This window comes from Aspergillus nomiae, assembly GCF_001204775.2.
Source record: "Aspergillus nomiae NRRL 13137 chromosome Unknown contig00066, whole genome shotgun sequence".
NCBI classification, from domain to species: Eukaryota; Fungi; Ascomycota; class Eurotiomycetes; order Eurotiales; family Aspergillaceae; genus Aspergillus; species Aspergillus nomiae.
The window spans coordinates 19,888-40,373 of record NW_015378121.1 but is presented as its reverse complement, the minus strand read 5'-3'; the positions used below and the strand labels follow the sequence as shown (position 1 = coordinate 40,373).

The following is a 20,486-nucleotide window of genomic DNA, read 5'->3' as shown; positions in this document are numbered from 1 at the left end:
CCTCTCTTGAACCTGACCATTGGTCAGAAACCTGATACTGTGACCCTCATTGGGGTATGGTTTACCTTAGGGTGCCCTAAAGTCACCTGTGGCTCTTGAGCGTGGTATAGAGCTTCTCATTGTGAAGCACTTCACTAGGTCGACCAAGGCAATATAGAGGTGCGTTAGGCGGGGAGTAGTACCGCACTCTAATAAGATAGGTCTTCCCTTTGTTGAGCTGTTGAACCTTTCGAGCATTTGGCAAAAAAACCCTTCATGATTTTGAGAACAGTTCGCATCTAACGGTTCAACAGCCAAGGAAATTCCCGCATGGTCATTGGCATGAGGGACATCGAGCGTTACGCATTCCAAGTGTTACCATGGTTCATAATAGTTTATTGTAGAGGTAAGTTCTTGATCTAACCTTGAAAAAGGTCCATGATTAGGGGCGTCATATAACCCCACATTACAAGTTTGCTCGCCTCATCTCTTGACTTCTAAGTTATTTACTACTTAATATGGTAGGAGGACTCAAGAGAGCGAACAAATAAGAGAGCTCGACATCCTCGAGTTGGGAAATCTCTGATGGATGCGAGGGGAGAATTCTACCTCTGACCACCCTGTGAATCAACCAAGCACGCTCTCTGAGCTAGTCATACTGAGCGTCGCCACAAAACTTCTTCAATCGATTTCTCGCTTAAATTAGAATTACAGGTAATGTTACTCTTTCCGCCCTGGATCACAGTAGAACTAGTACACGGCCGCTGTATGACATGAAAACTATACGGGCCAAGTGCTATTCAATATGTTGGCTTAAAGTTAGGATTCCGTCTTTGCTGATCAGGGTAGCTTCTAGACACTATCTCAACTCACAGACACACCACATTAGGGCTTTAGCAATTCGACTCTAGCGTTTTATCTCCACAAGATGTCCTCCGCTGCGCCCTCTCCAAGTACGGTCATTCATCAGCTCAAGAAAGTGGTGAAAAATCCAGAGCTGTACAGGAGCCATCAGCAGGAGATTACATCCCTCGCATATCGCGTGGAATCCGAGCTGCAGACCCCCTTCGAACTTTTCCAGGGTATAGTGCACACGGTCAGTTCCCTCGTGGAGGTCACCCCCGAATCATCACTAAGCATGCATTAGGCAATGCCTCTAGTAGCAGTACGTGTATGTCAGCAACACAGAATCCTTCATATGATGCAGGAAAATGTCGAAAAGGGACAGCTGGCGACAAGTACGGCATCATTGGCTCAGGATATAGGCATGAACCGGGAAGGCTTGGAGACGCTGTTGGATTTCATGGCAGCAAGGCATTTTGTGGATCGGGTTTCTTCCAACGAGTTCGCTCCCAATAGACTAACTCGCCTGCTTCTTACGCCTCTTTTCATGGACGGTGTTTTACTGTAGTATGTTTTCCTGCCAGTCTTGTTTCATTATATTTCTCAGAGGACTGACAAGATACAAATACAGCCATGACTTTTTCACCCCGTCCTTCACAGCGTTGAATGCATTCTTGTCCTCTCCCAGACAACGGCCAACCGCTTTCCAACTAGCTCACAACACCTCGGACGGGCCCTACGACATGCAACATGCAGACCCGGACATAAGCAAAGCTTTCCAAAATTACATTCAACTGGAACACTCGTATCTGCCTAGCTGGCTTAATGTTGTTGATTTCCAAAGCGAATTCGCAGAGGACACATCCACAGATACGGTATTGTTTGTAGATGTAGGGGGTGGAAATGGCCAGCAGTGCGTGAATCTACTGACTGAAAATCCAAACCTGAGAGGGCGAGTCATCCTCCAAGATACTCCATCTGTGATACAGAATGCACTTCCAGATAGCCGCGTGGAAAGGATGGGTTACGACTATTTCACGGAGCAACCGGTGAAAGGTAAGACGCGGTGTTCCTGGCAAAGGAGATGCGGGCATGACTAACTGATATGGCTGGTCGGCTGGGATTACAGGTGCAAAGGCGTATCACTTCCGACAAATTTTTCATAACAACGATGACGACGAGTGCATTCGCATTCTCAAGGCTCTTCTTCCTGCTATGAGCTCGTCGTCTACGCTTTTGATCAATGAAAATGTACTACCAGACGAAGAGCCGTCTACGGAATATAGGGCAAGTCTTTCGATGACAATGATGGCCTTGTTCAATACCTACGAAAGACGGGAGGGGCATTGGCACCGGCTCCTGGATAAGGCTGGTCTTACGATTAAGGCAAATAGGAGGTTTAGCCGGCACGGGGATAGTATCCTTATGGCAGTGAAGAAATAGAGCATTGGATTAGCAATGGTCATATCTAAATGGATTCAAGAATTCACACCGATTTGTCTTTTCCGTTGTTGAGAGCCTCTATTTGTATTATCTCTTCAGTTGAACGTACAAAAAGTGACGCGAACAGATTTAAATGCGAGTGCCATGAGGCTCTCAACTCCACTATTCGCATCTGTTCCTTACTTCCTAAGATGCCCCTTCTGTGCAGTTCTAGAGGTCACACGTGGCGCGGTTTACGTTCTTCAGAGATACCGTTAATCCAGCAATTTCGATTTCATGATATACATAATTACGTGTCACTCAATAGTTAGTGACCGAGAGACTCGTCTAAGCAATTAACTTAATGTTAATCTATAGCTTGCGCTATCAAAGAACCGACAACGACGGACCTGTAGCATCCTCTTCCTAATAGGGAAATGAAAGGCTCATGTCTTGACCGCTGCATAACAGTTTTTTGCTAGCTGGGGCCTCATACCCCTGGGTAATGCAAAGACTTTGGGTGAGCGTTCCAGATTGGTTTCACATGATTTATGCACTGGGTCTGAAACCTGCCCACATGGCTTAGTTTCTTCTGAAAAATGTCGTACGACTAGAGATCGGCCAGGCGTCAGTGGATACCATTACGAATGCCACGCGATGGGCATTGCCGATCACCAGTTGGAAGTATATTCTGAGTACGTAGCCCCAAGCATTCGGATAATGAATCCGACCGTTGAGATATGAGGTTAAAATCATACATGGGTTTTGGGACCCTGTGTAATTGTACATGTTTGATTATCGCTAGAGTCAGAACCTTGTTCGCACGTGGTGTGAGAGACCAAATGCGGGTATTGCTTTTTTGCGGAATAAATAGAGCTGTATTATGAGCATCGGCGGCTATGGGATTGAGTCTCGATAATGCAAGATCGACGATAGTGGATCGCTAAAGTGCATGGAATCTGTTCTATATCGCACTGTACGTTCGCGATACCTACCTGGCGCGGAATCTGGGGAATTTCCAAAAGCGCTCAGAGAGCGAGTAGGGCCTCTAATGGTCGTCTCAAAATAATTTGGAATAAACGGTAAGCTATACCATTGCAAATATCAACATTGGTTTTCTATTTATATTCGTAAGATCGTTCGGCATGGCTAGTATTATGCTATCCATGCATGCGTCTATCCGGGTCTTTTATTTTCGAGAAATTGGTACATAAGGAAAAGGAAAAGGAAAAGGAAAAAGGAGAGGAAGAGCGAGTCAGCAATTGGGGTTTGGAGAGTGGTGCACCGTATATTCCACATCCTTCTTGATGATCATCTTAGTACTCCCTTCACTCCCGATACTGTTTCGATCATCACGGTCTGAATGGCCACCCGTCGATGAGCCAGGTTGAGCAGAGGTAACTGTCGTCTCTCCGGCTCCAATCTTCGGCCGGAATAGATCTGGCTCGGGCGCAACAACGGACCGATTCTGAAGCGACTGTAGTGCATAGCTGCCTTGGGTACTGCGACCACGATCCGACGCGTAAGGGTAACTAGTGCTGAGGTTGGAGTCACCGGCGGTACCATAAGACGTCGAGACGGCATTCATAAATGGTCGGAGACAGAAGGCTGTGCAGGCAATTAAGGAGTAGTTGAGGGCGACTTGCGTCCAGGTGAAATGCTTAATGGCGTCGAAGGTAGGATTATGTGTGGTGGTAAATGAATGAAATTCGGAGAGCCGCACGGCTTCGAAAGCAACAAGCCTAAACATCATTTCAATTAGCATTGATTCGGCGGGGCTCGAAGGACAGGTTCAACAGCATGCGATACATACGGTATCCGGGAGGCGAAGGCCACCATGACCACTAACTTCGGCTTGAGAGCCATTTGAAGCCCGTATATTAAGACCGCCGAAAAGATAAATAAGGCCATTTCGGTAAAGATGTCAATGGCTGTGATGAATTGCCATCGTGCAAACTACCGTTGTTAGCCATTACCGAGGTACATTAATGCGGCGTACCTTGAAGTCGAGCGATATACGTACCAGGTTGGTGCAATGTTCGCCAGGAGTCACCCACGGTTTATTAAGCGAGCAGTCGACTGTGACCACAAGGATGGAGATAATAGTTCCTGCCGTTGTGAAGGCAAGGATTCCCCATAAGGTATTTTTGTGTCTTCTTCGGGGCGTCAATCGCGAGTAAATGGCTACGACGCAGCATCTTGAAAGGTACAAAGTGATGAGATAGAACACATCACTCGCAACGACTGACTGAACAAGTATTAGATAACCTTCCTCGACCGGGTTTATGTGAGTTCCATGAGCAGCAGTGGTAAACCTACATTTTGAATATTCCTAACGACATGATCGTCCAGGAGGTGGATCGCCGTTCCGAATCCGATGGATGCCGCCTGGAAAACAATAATCGACTCCACAATTGCGGAAACCTGAAATTTATGGAATTAGCAAAAGGCGAATGCGAAGTCCTATGTGACAGGAATTCATCAAGCACAATCAGGTGGATGCACTCACAGTTGCTCCAAGAAGAATCACATCGTCGATCCCGAATGGCGGACTTAGCAAGAACCGGACGTAGAGGCGGATTAGCAGAGACACCAACGACAACACCAGACAGATAGCGGAGACGATGATAATGATTCCAGCATGGTGGTCACCGTCAACCGTTTCGAATGGCGGCAATTGACCAGGCGGTACTTTAATAGCCATTATCTTCGAATGGCCGTGCTTTCTAGATCAAACGCGCCATGGGAGCTGGCGTTGCTAGGTGCAGGTGTCGAAAGCGGCCACCGGCTGGGGTTGAAACTGAGAAAACAAAAAATCCGACAGGGGTTTGGGTCAATGATAGATATCTATATTGACAAATTTTAGTCCCCTACGTGAGAGTTTTAGCTGCTCTAGCAGGGTAGCGATCGTGGCCGGGGTGTTCCATATGCAATCAACTCGCATGAACCATAGATGGGGTACTGGCACTACCACATGCGTAGCTTGTTGGTGGGTGCCTTTGGGGCACGACACTATGGAAACGGTTTGAGACTCAGTGCATTTACGAATCTCAGGTTACTTTACTGTCTATGGTCGTGGTCGGGTCCGATCTGGGCCCGTATGCCTGATCTTTAATTTGATTCTAGCACTTTAGGGCCTAGCGAAGTCGGCATATTGTACAGTAATCCCTGTACAGGAGGACTCCATGGTTGCATCCTACTCCAAACTGCTCCGTAAGTGCCGGAGAATCCCTGTTACACTGCTAGTGGGCTATTAGTGAATCCTTTTAAAGTTTCAGCTATTCCAGCAGGGCTATGCAGATGATGGTCTGGTAATTCCTGTGCCTGCCACCTAGGCACAGCCCATGCTATGCCTGAATTTACCAATGTAGAAGTCCAAACAAGGCTCAGCAACCCAATCGCACACACTCAAAATCGTACGATCCAGCACATTCTATGAACTTTAGCTAGTACCTGAAGCAACGCAACCGCCACGGACTGGCCATTATTTTTTAATTAAAGTTTGATCTCTAGGCTCTTCCGCCCCATCCGACGATTCTCCTGTTACTATATGAGCCAAAATGCCGTCCAATGGGGGACCCCAGGGTCACAGGTCAATGGCCCCGAGTCCGAGCCGATGACAAATTTGACATCAGCGGCAACTCCGGCGCACATATGGGTCCCCTGTGGCCCCAGCTGGTAGCAGTCGGGGGTGAACTCCTGTGACGCGTTAGGTGAAGAGGTAATATGCGGAAGTACTCCCGAACTATTGTTTCCCCGTCCATCGTATCCTTTATTCCTTTGTTTCAGATTACTTAAAACATATATTTGTTATGGGTTGAGTACTGCGTAAATGCTGTTTCAATAATGTAAGTCGTTCTTGTCAAAAGAAGCGTCGAGTGACTTGAGTCTTGGTCAACCCTCAAGGCTCTGCACGAACGGATAAGTGTTGGCGATGTGAACCAGATCTTCAGTCGGAATAGTGTTGCGGTGCTCGAAAAATTTTCATTCGTCGGATGTGAGATAATATCGAGGTGGATTCCACAATCGACAGGCAAAGCTGAGGTGGAAAGTAACCCAAACCCAGACCCACTATTTTTAGGGCAATGCACGTGCCAAGCCGCTATAGAGAAGATGTCACATTAATCTTAATATAATTGATTGTCATAAACACGCTACTTATGCAGCTAATTCAGGATTGGTAATGCCGTTGTTTTTCACCATTCTGGGAGGGAAAAAGGGCCATTACCTCGTGGTGTATACTTAATCTAGTTCCAAACTCCCCTACATGCCCATCCCGGTTCACAGTTGTATTTCCCTTTTACAGCGTCTCCACTACGGGATCGGCACTCCAGCCAAGAGAGCTTCGTAATAAGCTTCGAGCGGATCCTCACTATCGAAGTTCCTGTCTCCTGAGTGATCTGGCTCTGGGTGAAGCGCACGATTTATGTGGAGTCGTTGGTGGAACTACAGTGGGCCTTCCAGCCGGTTTGGCCTGCTTATTCGCCGGAAACCAGAGAGGTGAGGTTGCACTGTGCAGGGAGTTTATGAGGGGCTGAAGTTTAGCAGAATTTTCTCTTAAAAAAGAAAGGGAAGAACAAGAAACTAATTGTTGTGGGTGTGGGACAGATGTGTCTTCAAGAGAGCAACTCGACACAAGAATTATTTCTATACTATCTACTTTTGATTAGAAATTAGGTGAATATACCCTAGTAGCAAAATGATAAAACTTCACATCTCACGCTTGACCAGCGCAACGGGAGGAACATAGACGTGCCGGCCGCGGAAGATGTAGTATAGAATGGCAATAAGCATAATGCCGCCGTACATCACCACGCACCAGTTCATCGATTCTCGATCGACTGTCGATGTCAGGGGGAAGAAAGCGAACACAAACACTGGTAACAAGAAACACAAGGCACCGATGTTAATGGCCATTCCAAACCGACCGAGGCTCCACCGACGAGGTGGAAGGGGTTCGCCACGGATCCGCTTCAGCAGCAAGCACCCAATTGTAATAACGTATGAAGACATGAGTGATCCGATGGTCAAGGTGACGATAGCCAAGAGAGCCGTTGTTGAACCGATGTTGATCAAGGATAGGAGAACGGTTACCATGAGAGAAACCATCACCGCATTAAGAGGAATGTTCCACCCGGGAGTAACCTATAAGGATCAGCACTGATGGCCTGAGGCTACCAGCAGAGAGGGCAGTTTCACGTACGTATCCAAAAAACCCAGAAAAGGGAAGACCTCCGTCTCGGGCAAAAGACCAAAGCTGCCGAGAGGCCGTGGCCAATTCAGTAATCGTACTAGCCGTGAGCGTAAGAACCAAGATTGCAGTCATGGTGTTCGTGCCGGGAAGACTATTGGTGGCATTGTAGAAGACTTGAATAAATGGGTACCCGGTGGGGGTTGCGAGCACGTCGTTGATATCACCTAAGGTGAAACAGATCGTCACCAGCATGAGAAATCCCGCACAGTCATTAATGAGAACGGAAGTGATCATTGCCTTCGGGAGGGTCTCTGATGCGTCCTTGATTTCTTCGGCTGGGTGCATTCAATCATGTTAACTAATGTCTCAACCCTGACAGCAGAATGTTTGACTTACACATGTGCACGGCACAGTCATATCCAATTAAGGCGGTGATAGTAGTGGAAAATCCAACTAATGTTGCTGTTCCAACGCTGTTCCACCCACCACCGTTGTTGAATTCCGTAAAGACCTGCTTGGCGGTTCTGCGAGGTGCGAGAACCCAGAGAGGGATGATGATGGCAAACAGCCCGACGACATGGAGGATAAGAATCAGGACTTCGACGAAAGGCAGCTTCTTGGCGAGGAAGGTATTGAACAAGATTCCGAAGAAGGTGATGGCAATCACCAAAAGCGTTCCATGCCAGCGCTCAAAGACATAATCATCATGGTTGAGAACAATGAGGCCCTGAATAATAGTTCCCGCAAGGAAGGCAATTGAGACGATGGCACATTGCCAACCCATAGCACACAGCCAACCTAATTAGATGAATAAGTCATGTGGCCCGGGATCTGTGGAGCAAGCATTCCTTACCGGTGATATAGCTCAAGAACTTCTGGCAACTACGAGGTGCGAATTCTGATACCCAATGGTATTGACCTCCAGATGTCGGAGCCCTGTATATCAATGAGCACGAGTGAAATGGATCAAGACCGGGGGGCAATTACATAGAAGCCATTTCAGCTAAACTGAGGAAAACGAGCAGAAATCCACACGCGACGATGAGGAAACCCCAGATCAAGCCAGCGGTACCTCCATCGGTCAGACCTTGCTCAAGTAGTCTGTCGGATGGGGTTAACTTTTAGATCATTCAAATTCGATACCCAAGACACGTACGTCAGGATAACTTCCCATGTTGCGATCAATGTGCAACCAAAGCCGACAATAGAGATAAACCGGAAATTCCTCTTCCATGAAGTAAGCGACAAATTGCACGTTTGGTCAAGGCCAACGAAAGACATACACGCAACACCTGCTCTCGGCCTAGAGCACTCATGTCGGCCTGATCCTTCACAGTACCCCGGTATTTGGCGGGCACGAAGTGACCTCCTTGCGCCGCCTCATCGCCATAGGTAGTTGAAACTTGGGGGCCATCTTTCATACTGTTGAGCGAGACCATATTGGAGACACCGGCGCAACTACTTGCGCATCAAGAAAAATCGTGGTTTAGGAAAAGGACGGGTTCAGCACGACAGGGATGTGAAGAAAGAAGTCGAGTGTTTAAACCAGAGGTAGTTCCAAAATAAATTAGTCGTAAATTACACTAGAAGGGAAAAGCTAGAAGAGCCAGATGAAACGAGCACGTTGAATCTACTAGCAGATTTAGATGCGCCACCCGTTCGGAGATTTCAAAAGCCGGAACTGGGCCAGGGAGTTGGAGACTTGGGGTTCGTAAAATTCCCCTGATATCCGAGTCGTTAGTCGTGCCAATGCTGTTCTAGAAGCAATCTAGCATGGTAAACGGCATATAACACGCGAATGACTCGGGAGTCGCTGCCATAATTAGATTCCCGGTAAGATACACAGAGCTATAGACAAGGATGCAGAGGCAGCAACGTTCAGGGTTGGTTCCTTCAAGGTTCTCCTCCGTACAGGGTTACATACAAGCCAGGCGCTATTTGCGAGATAGGAAAGTGAATAATGGAAAATAGAAAAAATAAAAATAATTAAAACAATTAAAAATAAAGAGAAAAATAAAAAAGATCTAACTCTGCCAGGATTCCATGGAAAGGCCAATCTAATTGCAATATTTTTGATTGATATCCACTCACCAAACCCCATTGCATCAGCCCATCAGCACACTATCCTCTTAGTTCAGCGCCAAACAGCCAACCGGATCTAGCGAAGATCCCCATCGACACTCCACGAACCATCCAAAAGGGGATTTCGGCCCATCCCGTCATAGGCACAACCAAATCTCGTTTTGATGACAATCTGGAACATTGACTGTGGGGGTTCGGAAGAGATGTTGACTTTCTGCGCGTGTTTCTGTTATGCAAACTCTACGAGGAATGCAACCAAGCAGTATTAACCCCCCCCTCTCTCCAACTACCCTTCTAGTCGTAGTCATCAGGAGGTTACTTGGCGCCCAGATCTGCTTTAATAATACCACCGGTGATTGGTTGCCTGTCAGCACTGGCCTGATTCTTGAGAACTTGATGCTCGGGACTTGCATCTCATTGTCTGCATTCCATGAACGAGGTAGGGCTTCATAAGTCACGACGCATGGCTTTTCACAGAACCTAGGACTTCAAGGCTTTAGGCATCGCTTGTGGCAATCATGACATCCGCCACCGCAATCGCGATCGGCGTCCTTTTAGCGGCTCTACTATACAAGTATATCATTTACCCTTGTTGTTTATCGCCCATCTCCAGCGTCCCCAACGCACATTTCACATCACCCATCTCGACTAGGTGGATAGAAAAGCAACGCAATGCGGGCAAAGAAGTCCTTACCATCTACAACCTACACCAGAAGCTCGGTCCTGTGGTGCGACTGGGGCCGGATGAACTGAGCGTGAACTCACTCAGCGGCCTGAAGACAATCTACACGGGCGCATTTGAGAAACACTCATTTTACAGCGACGTTTTTATCAATTTCCAAACGCCGAATCTAGTTGGAATGCTGCATAACAATCCCCACGCTCGTCAGAAGCGTATGCTCAGCAGGATCTACTCCAAGTCGTATCTGCAGGAGTCGCGGGATCTACGCGATATCTCGAGCATTGTTCTGTCCCAAAGGTTGTTTCCAATTTTACGGCATGTAGCCAAATCCGGAGAGGCAATCAATGTGTTGCCTTTGTTCCAAGCCGTGGGAATGGACTTCACGTCGTCTTACTTGTTCGGTACAAAGAATAGCACTACGTACATCTTCCATCTTCCGGAGTGGCAACAATGGTTGGAGGAATATGAGAAGTTTAAGTACATGAGTGTACAGGATAGGTACATGGGTTTCATCGAAAGCTGGTGTCTTTCACTTTGCCGCAAGGTCGAGAATAACGATCAGCCGAACGATGTGCCTATCGCCACGAGTGCGGTGGTATATAACCAGCTTCGGCAGTCGCTTGAGAAGGACACGGACAACCGACCCCTCGAATTAGCTATTGCATCGGAGGTACTCGATCATCTTGTAGCAGGTCATGAAACTAGCGGAATTACCTTCACCTATATGATGTGGGAGCTCTCTCAACATCCAGAGCTGCAAGCTGAGTTGCGCCGAGAGCTCCTCACACTGACGCCGAATCTGAGATCCTTATCTGTCTCAGATGATACAGTGGGCCTAGCATCTCTCCCTTCGCCATCGGCAGTTGATGCTCTTCCCTTGCTAGATGCAGTCCTCCGAGAAACTCTGCGGTTGCATTCCCCCGCACCAGCACCATTACCTCGCGTAACACCAGCCTCCCCGGCCGGCGTATCAATTGATGGCTACCACAATATTCCTGCTGGCGTACGCGTGAGCTCCTCTTCGTACTCGTTGCACCGTATCGAAGAGGTTTACCCCCAGTCGTCAGATTGGCTCCCCGAACGGTGGCTCAAGCCCGAACCAGGCAAGATTCACGATATGCGCCGACTATTCTGGCCGTTTGGAAGTGGTGGGCGCATGTGTTTGGGTAGTAATTTTGCTCTGCAGGGTAGGTCAATCACGGTCTCCGGATCAGATTACAATTTTTACTGATGGAAGGATATTGCAGAAATCAAACTCGTGATGGCAGCGGTCTACACGAACTTTACGACTTCTATTGTTGACGACGAGGGCATCGAGCAGGACCATGCGTTCATTTCCCTGCCCCTGGGGCGTAAGCTTATGTTGAAATTTACTCCTGTGACGGAGGCATAATCTGAAGCATGAGGGGCCACCACAATAATGATTCAATCATGATTAGAGAAATGAGTGATGTCGATTTCATTCTCCTGTAACCAGCCAGTAACTACCCACTACGATAACGATAGCAATCTTACCATGTTAAGATCTAGAATCATGAGGACATGCAATAGCGCAATGACGGTTGTCATCTGTTGTACGCCCCGTATAGAAGAGGCAGGTATGCGAGACTATCAAACTAAGGTCAGCCCTTGCCCTTTGGTGCCTAATGTCTTAGGATGCGTCCAACATGTTCAACACTGGCCGTCATAATTTCTCGCTCAGAACTCTGCTCAGGATGATTCGAAACCTGGCCTAAGCTCACAGGTCATTCCTTTCTGCTGTTCTGGTGAAACGTGGTCTCTCAAAGTTTACTGGTTAGTGAAACTCCAGAAAACTTGCTCTGCGTCGCTTCATGGTTACTCCCAACTGGCGAAGCAAAATGGCCGTTGTGATGTGGCTTATGTTGTGTTACTCTGACGTGTCAATGCAAGGCTGCCGTATACCTCTGCTCTGCCTCAACTATACCCAACGTAGGACTATGTTTATGATAGAATTTAAATGGTACAATGTCTTCTTCCTGTACATTTGAGGTACGGCCACTGTGTCTTTTTAAGTTTCTCGGCATCTCGGTAACTACTTTTCCTAATAACTTGGCGCGATGTTTGATCTAGATGACATGAGGAGGCGGTATAGAGAGCTGAGCAGTGTTGAGGATAGTAAAGAGAAAATCATCGAGGTTGGTCCGGAGCTATATCCAATACACCGATCGTGTTAACTAAGCCGGATGGTATCCAGGAACTATTCTCTCAAGTTGAGGAGCTGCGGGAGGATCTCACAAAAGCACACGATGAAGTGGACAACTATAAGGAGCTCGCTGGCTTGTTCAAGGACAAGTCAAACAAAGATAAAGAGGCACTGGAGTTGAAGAACCGTGACCATGTGAGTCTTAAGTCGGCGCCCTGCCTGCCTTTAGGGTGAGTCCGTCTAATATGATACCATCCAGGCTAGAATGAGCTTTGTTTCTGTGCTCGTTGACGGTGACGGTATGAATGTGAGTGTCCTAATCCCCCATATTCCCTGTCCATCCGATACACCTTTCATAGCTGACAGTTACTCTACTCTTAGTTTCAAGATCACCTCGTCCAAAGTGGATATGATGGCGGTCAAAAGGCTGTACAGCTTCTGAGAAAAGCGGTAGAGGACTACCTATTTCAACTTGACCCCGAGGCGAACCCCAGGATCCAGTGTAGAATTCGTGTATATGCCAATGTGAGCGGCCTGTCAAAGACGTATCGTGATACGAACATTGCCCCTGTCGACGGAACACTCGAGGCGTTTATCCAGGGATTCAACATGGAAAACGGACTATGCGATTTCGTGGACGCAGGAAATGGCAAGGAATGCTCAGACGTGAAATTACGAGGTGGGCTATGAATCCCTTAAGCACATGGCATACGGAGTTACTTACTAGTTTATCGGTCAGCCCTGTTTGAGCAGGATATACTCGATGTTCATTGTCAGCGTGTTATATTCTGCGCGTCTGCGGACAATGGATATGCACGCGTGCTGGGACCACATCGAGAGTCCGACCGTATCTCTCTCGTTGAAGGACCCTCCTTCGCGCGTGAAATGAAGGAGCTGGCACCCTATTTTGCAACCACAAGTTTCCCAGACGTGTTTCGGTCGACCAAAATAACCCCCAGAAGGATATCATTCAGCAATGTCACGCCGCCGCGGACACCCCCTCAGAACTACGCTTCGGCAGTGAAAACAACACCCCCTCGGTCACAATCAACGTCGGATGTGAATCGACGATCCCCTTCACCCCTTGCTTCGGCTCGAATCTCGAATAGAAATCGCAGCCCCGTCAGGTTAGCGGTGTGCAAGAATGCGGCAGGTCAGCGTGTCGATCCCCCCTTGCGATATTCCACCAAGGAGAACGTGGATGCTTTGAAGCAGCGGAAGTTATGCAACCCATATCATATCGTGGGCTCATGTCCCTACGGAGAAAACTGCAACCATGATCATGAGTCCCGGCTTCGGCCTCAGCAGGTGGAAGATTTGAGGTACATTGCTAGGTTGAGGGTCTGCCCGAGGGGCGTATGGTGTGCGGAGGAAAGCTGTGTCTGTGGCCATCGGTGTCCCAGGGAGAATTGCCTGGGTCCTGGGTATAACGGGTGCAAGTTTCCCAAGGTCATGCATGGGATTGATTCCTCTATTGTGGCTACTACTTTGTAAGGTTTTGTGGCTGATCATTAGGCGATGCTAAGGAAGTAATCGATTAGTTATTGTGAACTGTATTGCTATCCCTTGGGTACTCGTATCCGATCATTTTCATTCGTGTTTTTGGCTTCGGAATGCTACGTTCTCTTGGGCTGGAAGAAGATTATTTTTACTAGGGTTTGCTGAAGAATATCTAACTTGGTAGAGACTATGAGATAGCCCATGAAAAAGAGAGAGAAGCAAGATATCCAAACTGTTGCGACGGTTGCCACACCGAGTGAGTCCTGTAGACCGTAGAGAAACCCTTGCCGAGTGCATGATAGCATGCAAGGGATATTTTAAACGGAACTATAAACTCTCCGAGTCCATGCTCCGTATTTATTGCCTTTATACTTTTATTGTGAAATTAATGGCGAGTGTTGTTCCCTGTCGCAACAAGGCCAGTTTTCTCGTGGCCAATCACGCGAATACATGCTTAATATTTCACAGAGAGCATAACCTAGACGAGAGAAAAAGATAATGGCAATAAGAGAGCGATGAGTCCGACATCATCTTATATACTAAGGTAAATGTTGAAAAAAGAAGCAGAAAAACGGAATCAGAGGTACCAGCTATCCACGCTCGCCACCACCCCTATTCAGCATGGTAGTAAGTGTACCATGAATGAAGACCAGTCTTCCAAACACATACAAGAGAGAAATAGCGAAAAAGCATTTAAATATATAGTATAGATTAAGTGATAGCCCGTTTTATAGCTTCGTCTTGCTTTATACCTTCTGCAACGACGGAGTCAAACGCATCACTCTCCCGCCTCGAAATATCAACAGCGCCAAAGTCCATTGTAGCATCATCTCTGGCGGAATCGTGCACATCAATATACTCTCTAGGCACGTACCAACCTCAGTTCCTCACGATTACCACGATGGGGAAGCAAAGGCATGATAGATAATATCCCAAGAATGCAATCAGCAGTCTCGTCAGATAGGAAAGGTAATAGAGCCGCTGAATAGACAGCGGTGCCTTTACACCAAGCTGATTTAGAAATCCAGAAAAGCTCGGGCCTATTGAGACCAAATATACTGCAAGAGCACGGAGATTGATTCCGCGCACATAGTGGTAGCTACCCTCTGGATTCATGGTGTACAGCTCTGGAATACAAGGGCGACCTCGGCGGATCAGGTAATAAGATCTGATAGGAGGAGAGAAACTTGATGAAAACAACAGCTGAGGACAGTGGATACCATGGGCAGATGGCGTACGAGAGGGCTGTACTCATCAATTAGTGACTAGAGCCTAGTTGAGATTTCGACTAAAGCTTGCTTGCCTGCGCATATGAAAACGGCACGCTTGACGTTGAGGTACTTGGGAAGCAAGGCTACTATATTATTTCCCACTCTATATGTGATTTAGGTCGTAGCGAGCGACTGCAACAGCAATCTGTATTATACTTACGGTATGAAGTTCTCAAAAATATTAGTGAAGATATTTGAATAGACAAAGCCAAGCGATGAAAAAGCAGCCCGCTCGGTTTCCAGCTGTATAGCGACCCCCGTCCATGAGGTGTTCGAGAATATGAATGGGATCCCATATAGGCTGAATTGGTCAGACTAGCTGTTAACGAGGGACATTCATTTCGAAACACACCTCCCCAAATGTAGGCTCACTGGTAGCAGCTATCACACAGCCCATGATGACAATGATAAAGTTGGCAACAGGAAACTGAACAGTTGACCCAAAATAACATCGTTCGGTCGCCTAGTATATCGCTGAAGATCGGCAGCATTGGAGACGAAGGTGGCAACACTCGCAAGCCCTATCCAGAAGAATTTGACCACCATCCAAGACTTCTCAGTGCCATGTATAGTTGAATGCGACCGAAGTGTATGTTGGGAAGATCCAGATAAAGAAAGTGTCCAAACCAGCATAGCGACAGTGGCACTATAAAAAGAAACCACCTTGATGTATACTATTACCCTCATCTTTAGTATAGGGATAAATAAAAATGCGCAGTTCACAAACCTACATAATGTCAAATTTACCGGCGAGGCACAAAACGGCTACCATGGATGCAAGTCCCAGAATATGAAAAAGCATATCATTCCCGCACTGATAAGGGCAGATTTAGAGCCCATCGATGGCAGTCTGGAGAAAAGAAAAGCCTTGGCTTCCAGGATCAAAGCCGGGCCTGAGAGCACTGGCTTCTTTTATATCCGCAACCATGGGGTCCCTGATGAACTAATTCAGAACCCCCTGATGCAGGCAAAGACCTTCTTCAACCAGCCACTAAGTGAGAAGATGAAGATTGATTTTAGTGCCTCAAAGGTTTCGGCTGGTTACCACGGAGTGGGGAGCACCCAGGTCAATCGTAAAGAGACGAGAGACAAGTGATTCGTTCAAGGTGCCTGCTACTAGCGAACACGTGATGACAGATCTCAAGGAGACTTTCTCAATGAGATACGACCCAAGAATTGATCCAATTTGCACCGACCCTAACAGTGCATTGGAACAAGAAGACTAGTCCCGCAACGATGGTGACTATATCTGGAAGGGAGCTAGCCATCTTCCAGGATTTCGGGAAGTGACTGTCTCCTTCTGGCAGAGTCGCTTGACATTAGCTTGAAAATTGGTCCGCATTTTTGCTCTCGCGCTCGGCGAACGAGAAGACTACTTTGATGGTGTCACCACTCATCCGGGTGCAGATGCACTCTATATCCACTACCCGGGGATACCAGATGTCGCAGCGGACTCAGATATTGACGTCGGCATTGGATCCCACATCGACATCCAATGCTTCACCCTGCTCTGGCAGGACAACTCAGGTGGCTTTCAGGTATTGTCGGCTCAGGATGAGTGGCTTGACGCCCGCCCAATTGAAGGAACACTGGTAGTCAACACTGGAGACTTCCTTCAACGCCTCTTGAATAATACGTTTAAATCAACGGTCCACAGGGTATATAACTGTCAGCCGGACTCGCGCTATTAAATGCCGTTTTTCTTTAGGTTCAACCCCGAGGCGGTCTGCAAAGTTGTTCCATCCTGCGTGGATGATGAGCATCCGCCTCTGTACGAGCCAATTTCATGCGGTGAAGTATGTTATGAGTACTCTGACCAGCTTGGACTTTTGCTAAACCTAGTAGTGGCATCGGGTGCGATTAGCACGTTCTAAATTCCATAATGGAGCCAAATAGAATCTTAGGGTTTGGTCTGCCAAGTTCTGTGGTCCAACCAACAGCACCGCTATGGTGTCTAAACTGTAAGTTTTCTTTTCGGCTACGACTACACGTTGATTAACCTGAATGAAAAACGTAAAATCATATGGGTATAAGCCTTTCTTTAAAAGGTTCAAAGTTAGGAATGAGTGCATTGACTTGCTTCCTCTTACAGCCAATCATTTTCCTCGAAACACTTTATGATCTTGTACCGAGTTTGAGATGTAGATTAGGAGCTCATTTAAAATCTACGTCAATTTCCGTATGTTCTTGTTAGACGCGATGCAAAACGTCTCTGTCACCAGGCAGACCAAAGTTCGCTTATCTAGGAGAGGCTGAAAAACCAGGCTCGATGTCTATACGGGCTGGACGACCTATTGTTCGCCGCAGACTCTTGGGACTTGACTCGAATCGATCCGCGTTGCTCCTGGGCGCCATTTGTAAGAACTTTGACCTGTTTGAGGACCAGCCATTGATCATCGTTCTTAGCTTCAACTCAATCCTTGATGTATTATTCTTTTAATGGCTAAGGTGCCTAAGGCCGGCAGTCTTCGTAGAATCTCATTCAAACCTCAACATCCTTTTCTCACGACACCTTGCTAATCGAACCCATCACTTCTGGTACAAAGATGGCCTGGCCATCCAATGAGATGTCAGATCCGACCAGTGCCTCCAAGTGCATGCGGAATCTAATTTAAGTGAGCGACTGACATGTCACTATTCAGGACTTCCAGCGGCTAATAACCCTTGTTTGCTCCGGAGCAGTCAAGTCTAGTCAGGAACCAAAGTCCCCATTTATTGGTTATCCCACGAAGGATACGAGAGGGCCTCGGCAGCCTCTGTGAATACGAGCGAGGCTCCGACGATCTGTCAATAGCGGCCCAATGGCTTTTAGCCAAACGTTCTATTTGGAACGCCTAAAACGGACATCATTCTTGGCTTGTGGAGCCTCATTGGATATTCTTATAAGGTTCATTGCGGCAGCGCTTCTCAATGGCTTAGCGGGGGCTGTGCTTGATATTCCTTCGGGCACTGAAGCTATCACGAGAATAGCACTTTATCCATATAAATAGTGTACGCAGCTTGCCTACATGATTTCATTTCAATCAGCATTCTCAGAAGATCCAATCTACACCACACAACATTCTGCCTCCCTAAAACCACTCGCAACTTCAAAATGTATCTCTCCAAGTTACTATCCGTTGCTCTCCTCACTACCCTCACCGCTGCTGCTGCAACACCTTCCAATCTTGAAGCGCGTGAGCAGAGCGGATGTCGCCAGGCACACGCCGGACTCGCGCAAGCGTCTCAATACTACACATCATTGTCTTCCCAATGGCATGGCAGCGCCAAGGTAAGAATCTTAATTCCAACTTCGGGTATCCTCTCAGATCTGATATACCGCATTTAGAACACGATACTACAGCTTATCAGGGAGCTAGATTCTGAAGCCAACGACGTTGCACGGACATGTGCCAAGCTTGCAGAAGTAGAGAAGAGCTCAAAGGAGTCTTTGTATGTTATTTCTCTCGTTTTCACTGATGATCATTGTAGGTTATAGAGGCTAATGACATGATTATTAGCTCGGGGGCTGAACAGGCCGCAAGTGATAGATTCTCGTAAAGCGGTGGCATCCAGGTTCAAGGATATGGATTGTTACTCGAAGACCCATGAAGGAGAGATTGGAAGTCTGATGTACGAAGAACTAGAGGCTAGTAGCAGCAGTAAGCCGTTTATAATTATTAATTTAATGTGGGCATTTTACGACAAGGACCTCTGTGAAATTGATTTACCCCATTCTCAACTACTTAGGCCAAGCTAAAGTCAGCGAGTTATCAAGTTCGAGAGTAAACTATTGGAAAATAATATACAGACAGTTTTTCCCTTCCGGCTGGAAGTCACAAGGGCGACGTGATGAGCTTTCAAATAGCCACATACCTCACATTTGTTTGTATACAGAAGCTACTCCAAATTATCCCTCAAACCCACAGCTCATCAAATCCGATCTATTTCTGGTATAAAATTAACCCCTTAAGAGTCCGGGCAGCCCATCAAAAGCATATGTAATTCCATAATATCTGAAAAACAACTCAGTCGCTAGAAGCAATCAAGGCTGGTTTCTACACCCCATAAACACACAGTACATCGACCAGTAATGTCACAAATCCGTGCCGGGGCAGAGTAGTAACCTTGTAGGCTACATTACTATCAAAAAGGGAATATATCTAGACCACAACCCGCCAAATAATACCCAACCAGCCGCAAGGGGCTATGCGCAGTCTCCATTTCACTCTGACCAACAACAGCATGCGCCCTCACAGGGCCCTTTCAACAGTCGCCATTACTGCACATGCAAGAAAGTGCAACACAGCGATAGCACCTATAGCCGAGCCGAGCGCAAGTGGCCATACAAATTGGGGCGGTGCACCATGCCTGGAAACCGGCAAAATTCGAGTCTAGCACAGATGGTCAGGTCATGCTAGGATGTCTATTCGATGTCTTGTCTTGAATACATACCAAGCCTGATCGACAAGCCCTCTTCGGGAAACGAAAATCCCTCCACAAGCCCACTGTGCATGGCAGGCGTTGCTGTTGGTGTCCTCGTCACGGCAGAGGCGACGAGGCTGGCGCAAGCAACAAGGATGATTAAGGGTCTCATTTGAAGATACTCTCAACAACAGTTTGATAAGGTCTGGTCTAACTGAGTTATCCCTTATGGGGTACTACCGCTTTATAGCAATAAGGGGTAATTTGTTCGGGAAGCAGCCCGCTATTTATACCCTGAAGCAGCGGTTAGACGCCTGTATTAGGTGTTCTGAGATGTCAAATTTAATGGTACGATATCTGTCGCCTTTTCTTCCATGAACCCAGCAGTCCTTTGCAGTGATACTATTATATCGAGCCTGGGCCCTCTTCAGCTTTTACAGATCAGGAAATGTCTCATACTAAAAGCTTGGTTTGCACGGTACATTCGCTCTTCAACACCCCTGGGCCGTAACACGATTAGATGCTCAACTCATCAAAGTTACCGAGAGCAAGAGTATCCCATCCATGCTATCCGTGTTGTCAGATGCTGCGCGTGAGACAAGGCTCCCGAAATATTGGTAGAACGGCCGTGGTAGGTAACCACAGTATCATGCGGTAGATTACAATCGCCCAAAGGCATGGATACAGAGTAACAGCAACGAACTGCTTTGGCCAGGTTACTTGGTGAGGCCGGGTAGCATTCTCGTCGTCAAGCAGTTTAATCCGTCCGTAGAACGAAGCATGTCGGTGGCACAGTAAATGAGCTATATCAGACTGTGTGCGACTAACAATACCTTCCTTACGTCATATGTTGCACGGAGACTGTGTACTATACGGCTGCTTCTTCGCTAAGCTTATCACTATAGGCATTCCAAGAGATTCAACAAGTATTCTTACATCGGTCAA

At 47.2% G+C, this 20,486-nt stretch overlaps 7 protein-coding genes across 7 annotated transcripts; 4 read left to right on the top strand and 3 right to left on the bottom strand.

Annotated features, from left to right (window-relative positions):
* Window positions 1-907: 907 nt before the first annotated feature.
* Window positions 908-2,265, top strand: ANOM_003399 (uncharacterized protein; the record flags this gene model as incomplete). The annotated part of the gene is made up of 4 exons (XM_015548656.1): window positions 908-1,075; window positions 1,127-1,389; window positions 1,454-1,878; window positions 1,952-2,265. 4 exons carry the CDS (start codon window positions 908-910, stop codon window positions 2,263-2,265), a joined length of 1,170 nt encoding a protein of 389 aa, XP_015408848.1.
* A 1,234-nt stretch (window positions 2,266-3,499) lies between these two features.
* On the bottom strand, window positions 3,500-4,948 carry ANOM_003398 (uncharacterized protein; the record flags this gene model as incomplete). Its single annotated transcript, XM_015548655.1, has 5 exons — window positions 3,500-3,986; window positions 4,058-4,200; window positions 4,268-4,492; window positions 4,564-4,668; window positions 4,754-4,948. The coding sequence occupies 5 exons, from the start codon at window positions 4,946-4,948 to the stop codon at window positions 3,500-3,502; spliced, it is 1,155 nt and encodes a 384-aa protein (XP_015408824.1).
* Window positions 4,949-6,954: 2,006 nt separating this feature from the next.
* On the bottom strand, window positions 6,955-8,877 carry ANOM_003397 (amino acid permease; the record flags this gene model as incomplete). The annotated part of the gene is made up of 7 exons (XM_015548654.1): window positions 6,955-7,389; window positions 7,448-7,773; window positions 7,835-8,236; window positions 8,292-8,374; window positions 8,426-8,539; window positions 8,595-8,665; window positions 8,722-8,877. 7 exons carry the CDS (start codon window positions 8,875-8,877, stop codon window positions 6,955-6,957), a joined length of 1,587 nt encoding a protein of 528 aa, XP_015408826.1.
* A 1,161-nt stretch (window positions 8,878-10,038) lies between these two features.
* Window positions 10,039-11,595, top strand: ANOM_003396 (cytochrome P450; the record flags this gene model as incomplete). The annotated part of the gene is made up of 2 exons (XM_015548653.1): window positions 10,039-11,389; window positions 11,450-11,595. 2 exons carry the CDS (start codon window positions 10,039-10,041, stop codon window positions 11,593-11,595), a joined length of 1,497 nt encoding a protein of 498 aa, XP_015408825.1.
* Window positions 11,596-12,280: 685 nt separating this feature from the next.
* On the top strand, window positions 12,281-13,860 carry ANOM_003395 (CCCH zinc finger DNA binding protein; the record flags this gene model as incomplete). Its single annotated transcript, XM_015548652.1, has 5 exons — window positions 12,281-12,358; window positions 12,418-12,561; window positions 12,626-12,673; window positions 12,748-13,045; window positions 13,106-13,860. 5 exons carry the CDS (start codon window positions 12,281-12,283, stop codon window positions 13,858-13,860), a joined length of 1,323 nt encoding a protein of 440 aa, XP_015408855.1.
* Window positions 13,861-15,131: 1,271 nt separating this feature from the next.
* On the bottom strand, window positions 15,132-15,534 carry ANOM_003394 (uncharacterized protein; the record flags this gene model as incomplete). Its single annotated transcript, XM_015548651.1, has 3 exons — window positions 15,132-15,240; window positions 15,298-15,380; window positions 15,490-15,534. 3 exons carry the CDS (start codon window positions 15,532-15,534, stop codon window positions 15,132-15,134), a joined length of 237 nt encoding a protein of 78 aa, XP_015408827.1.
* A 2,697-nt stretch (window positions 15,535-18,231) lies between these two features.
* On the top strand, window positions 18,232-18,677 carry ANOM_003393 (uncharacterized protein; the record flags this gene model as incomplete). The annotated part of the gene is made up of 3 exons (XM_015548650.1): window positions 18,232-18,408; window positions 18,466-18,569; window positions 18,638-18,677. The coding sequence occupies 3 exons, from the start codon at window positions 18,232-18,234 to the stop codon at window positions 18,675-18,677; spliced, it is 321 nt and encodes a 106-aa protein (XP_015408829.1).
* Between the last annotated feature and the right edge of the window lie 1,809 nt (window positions 18,678-20,486).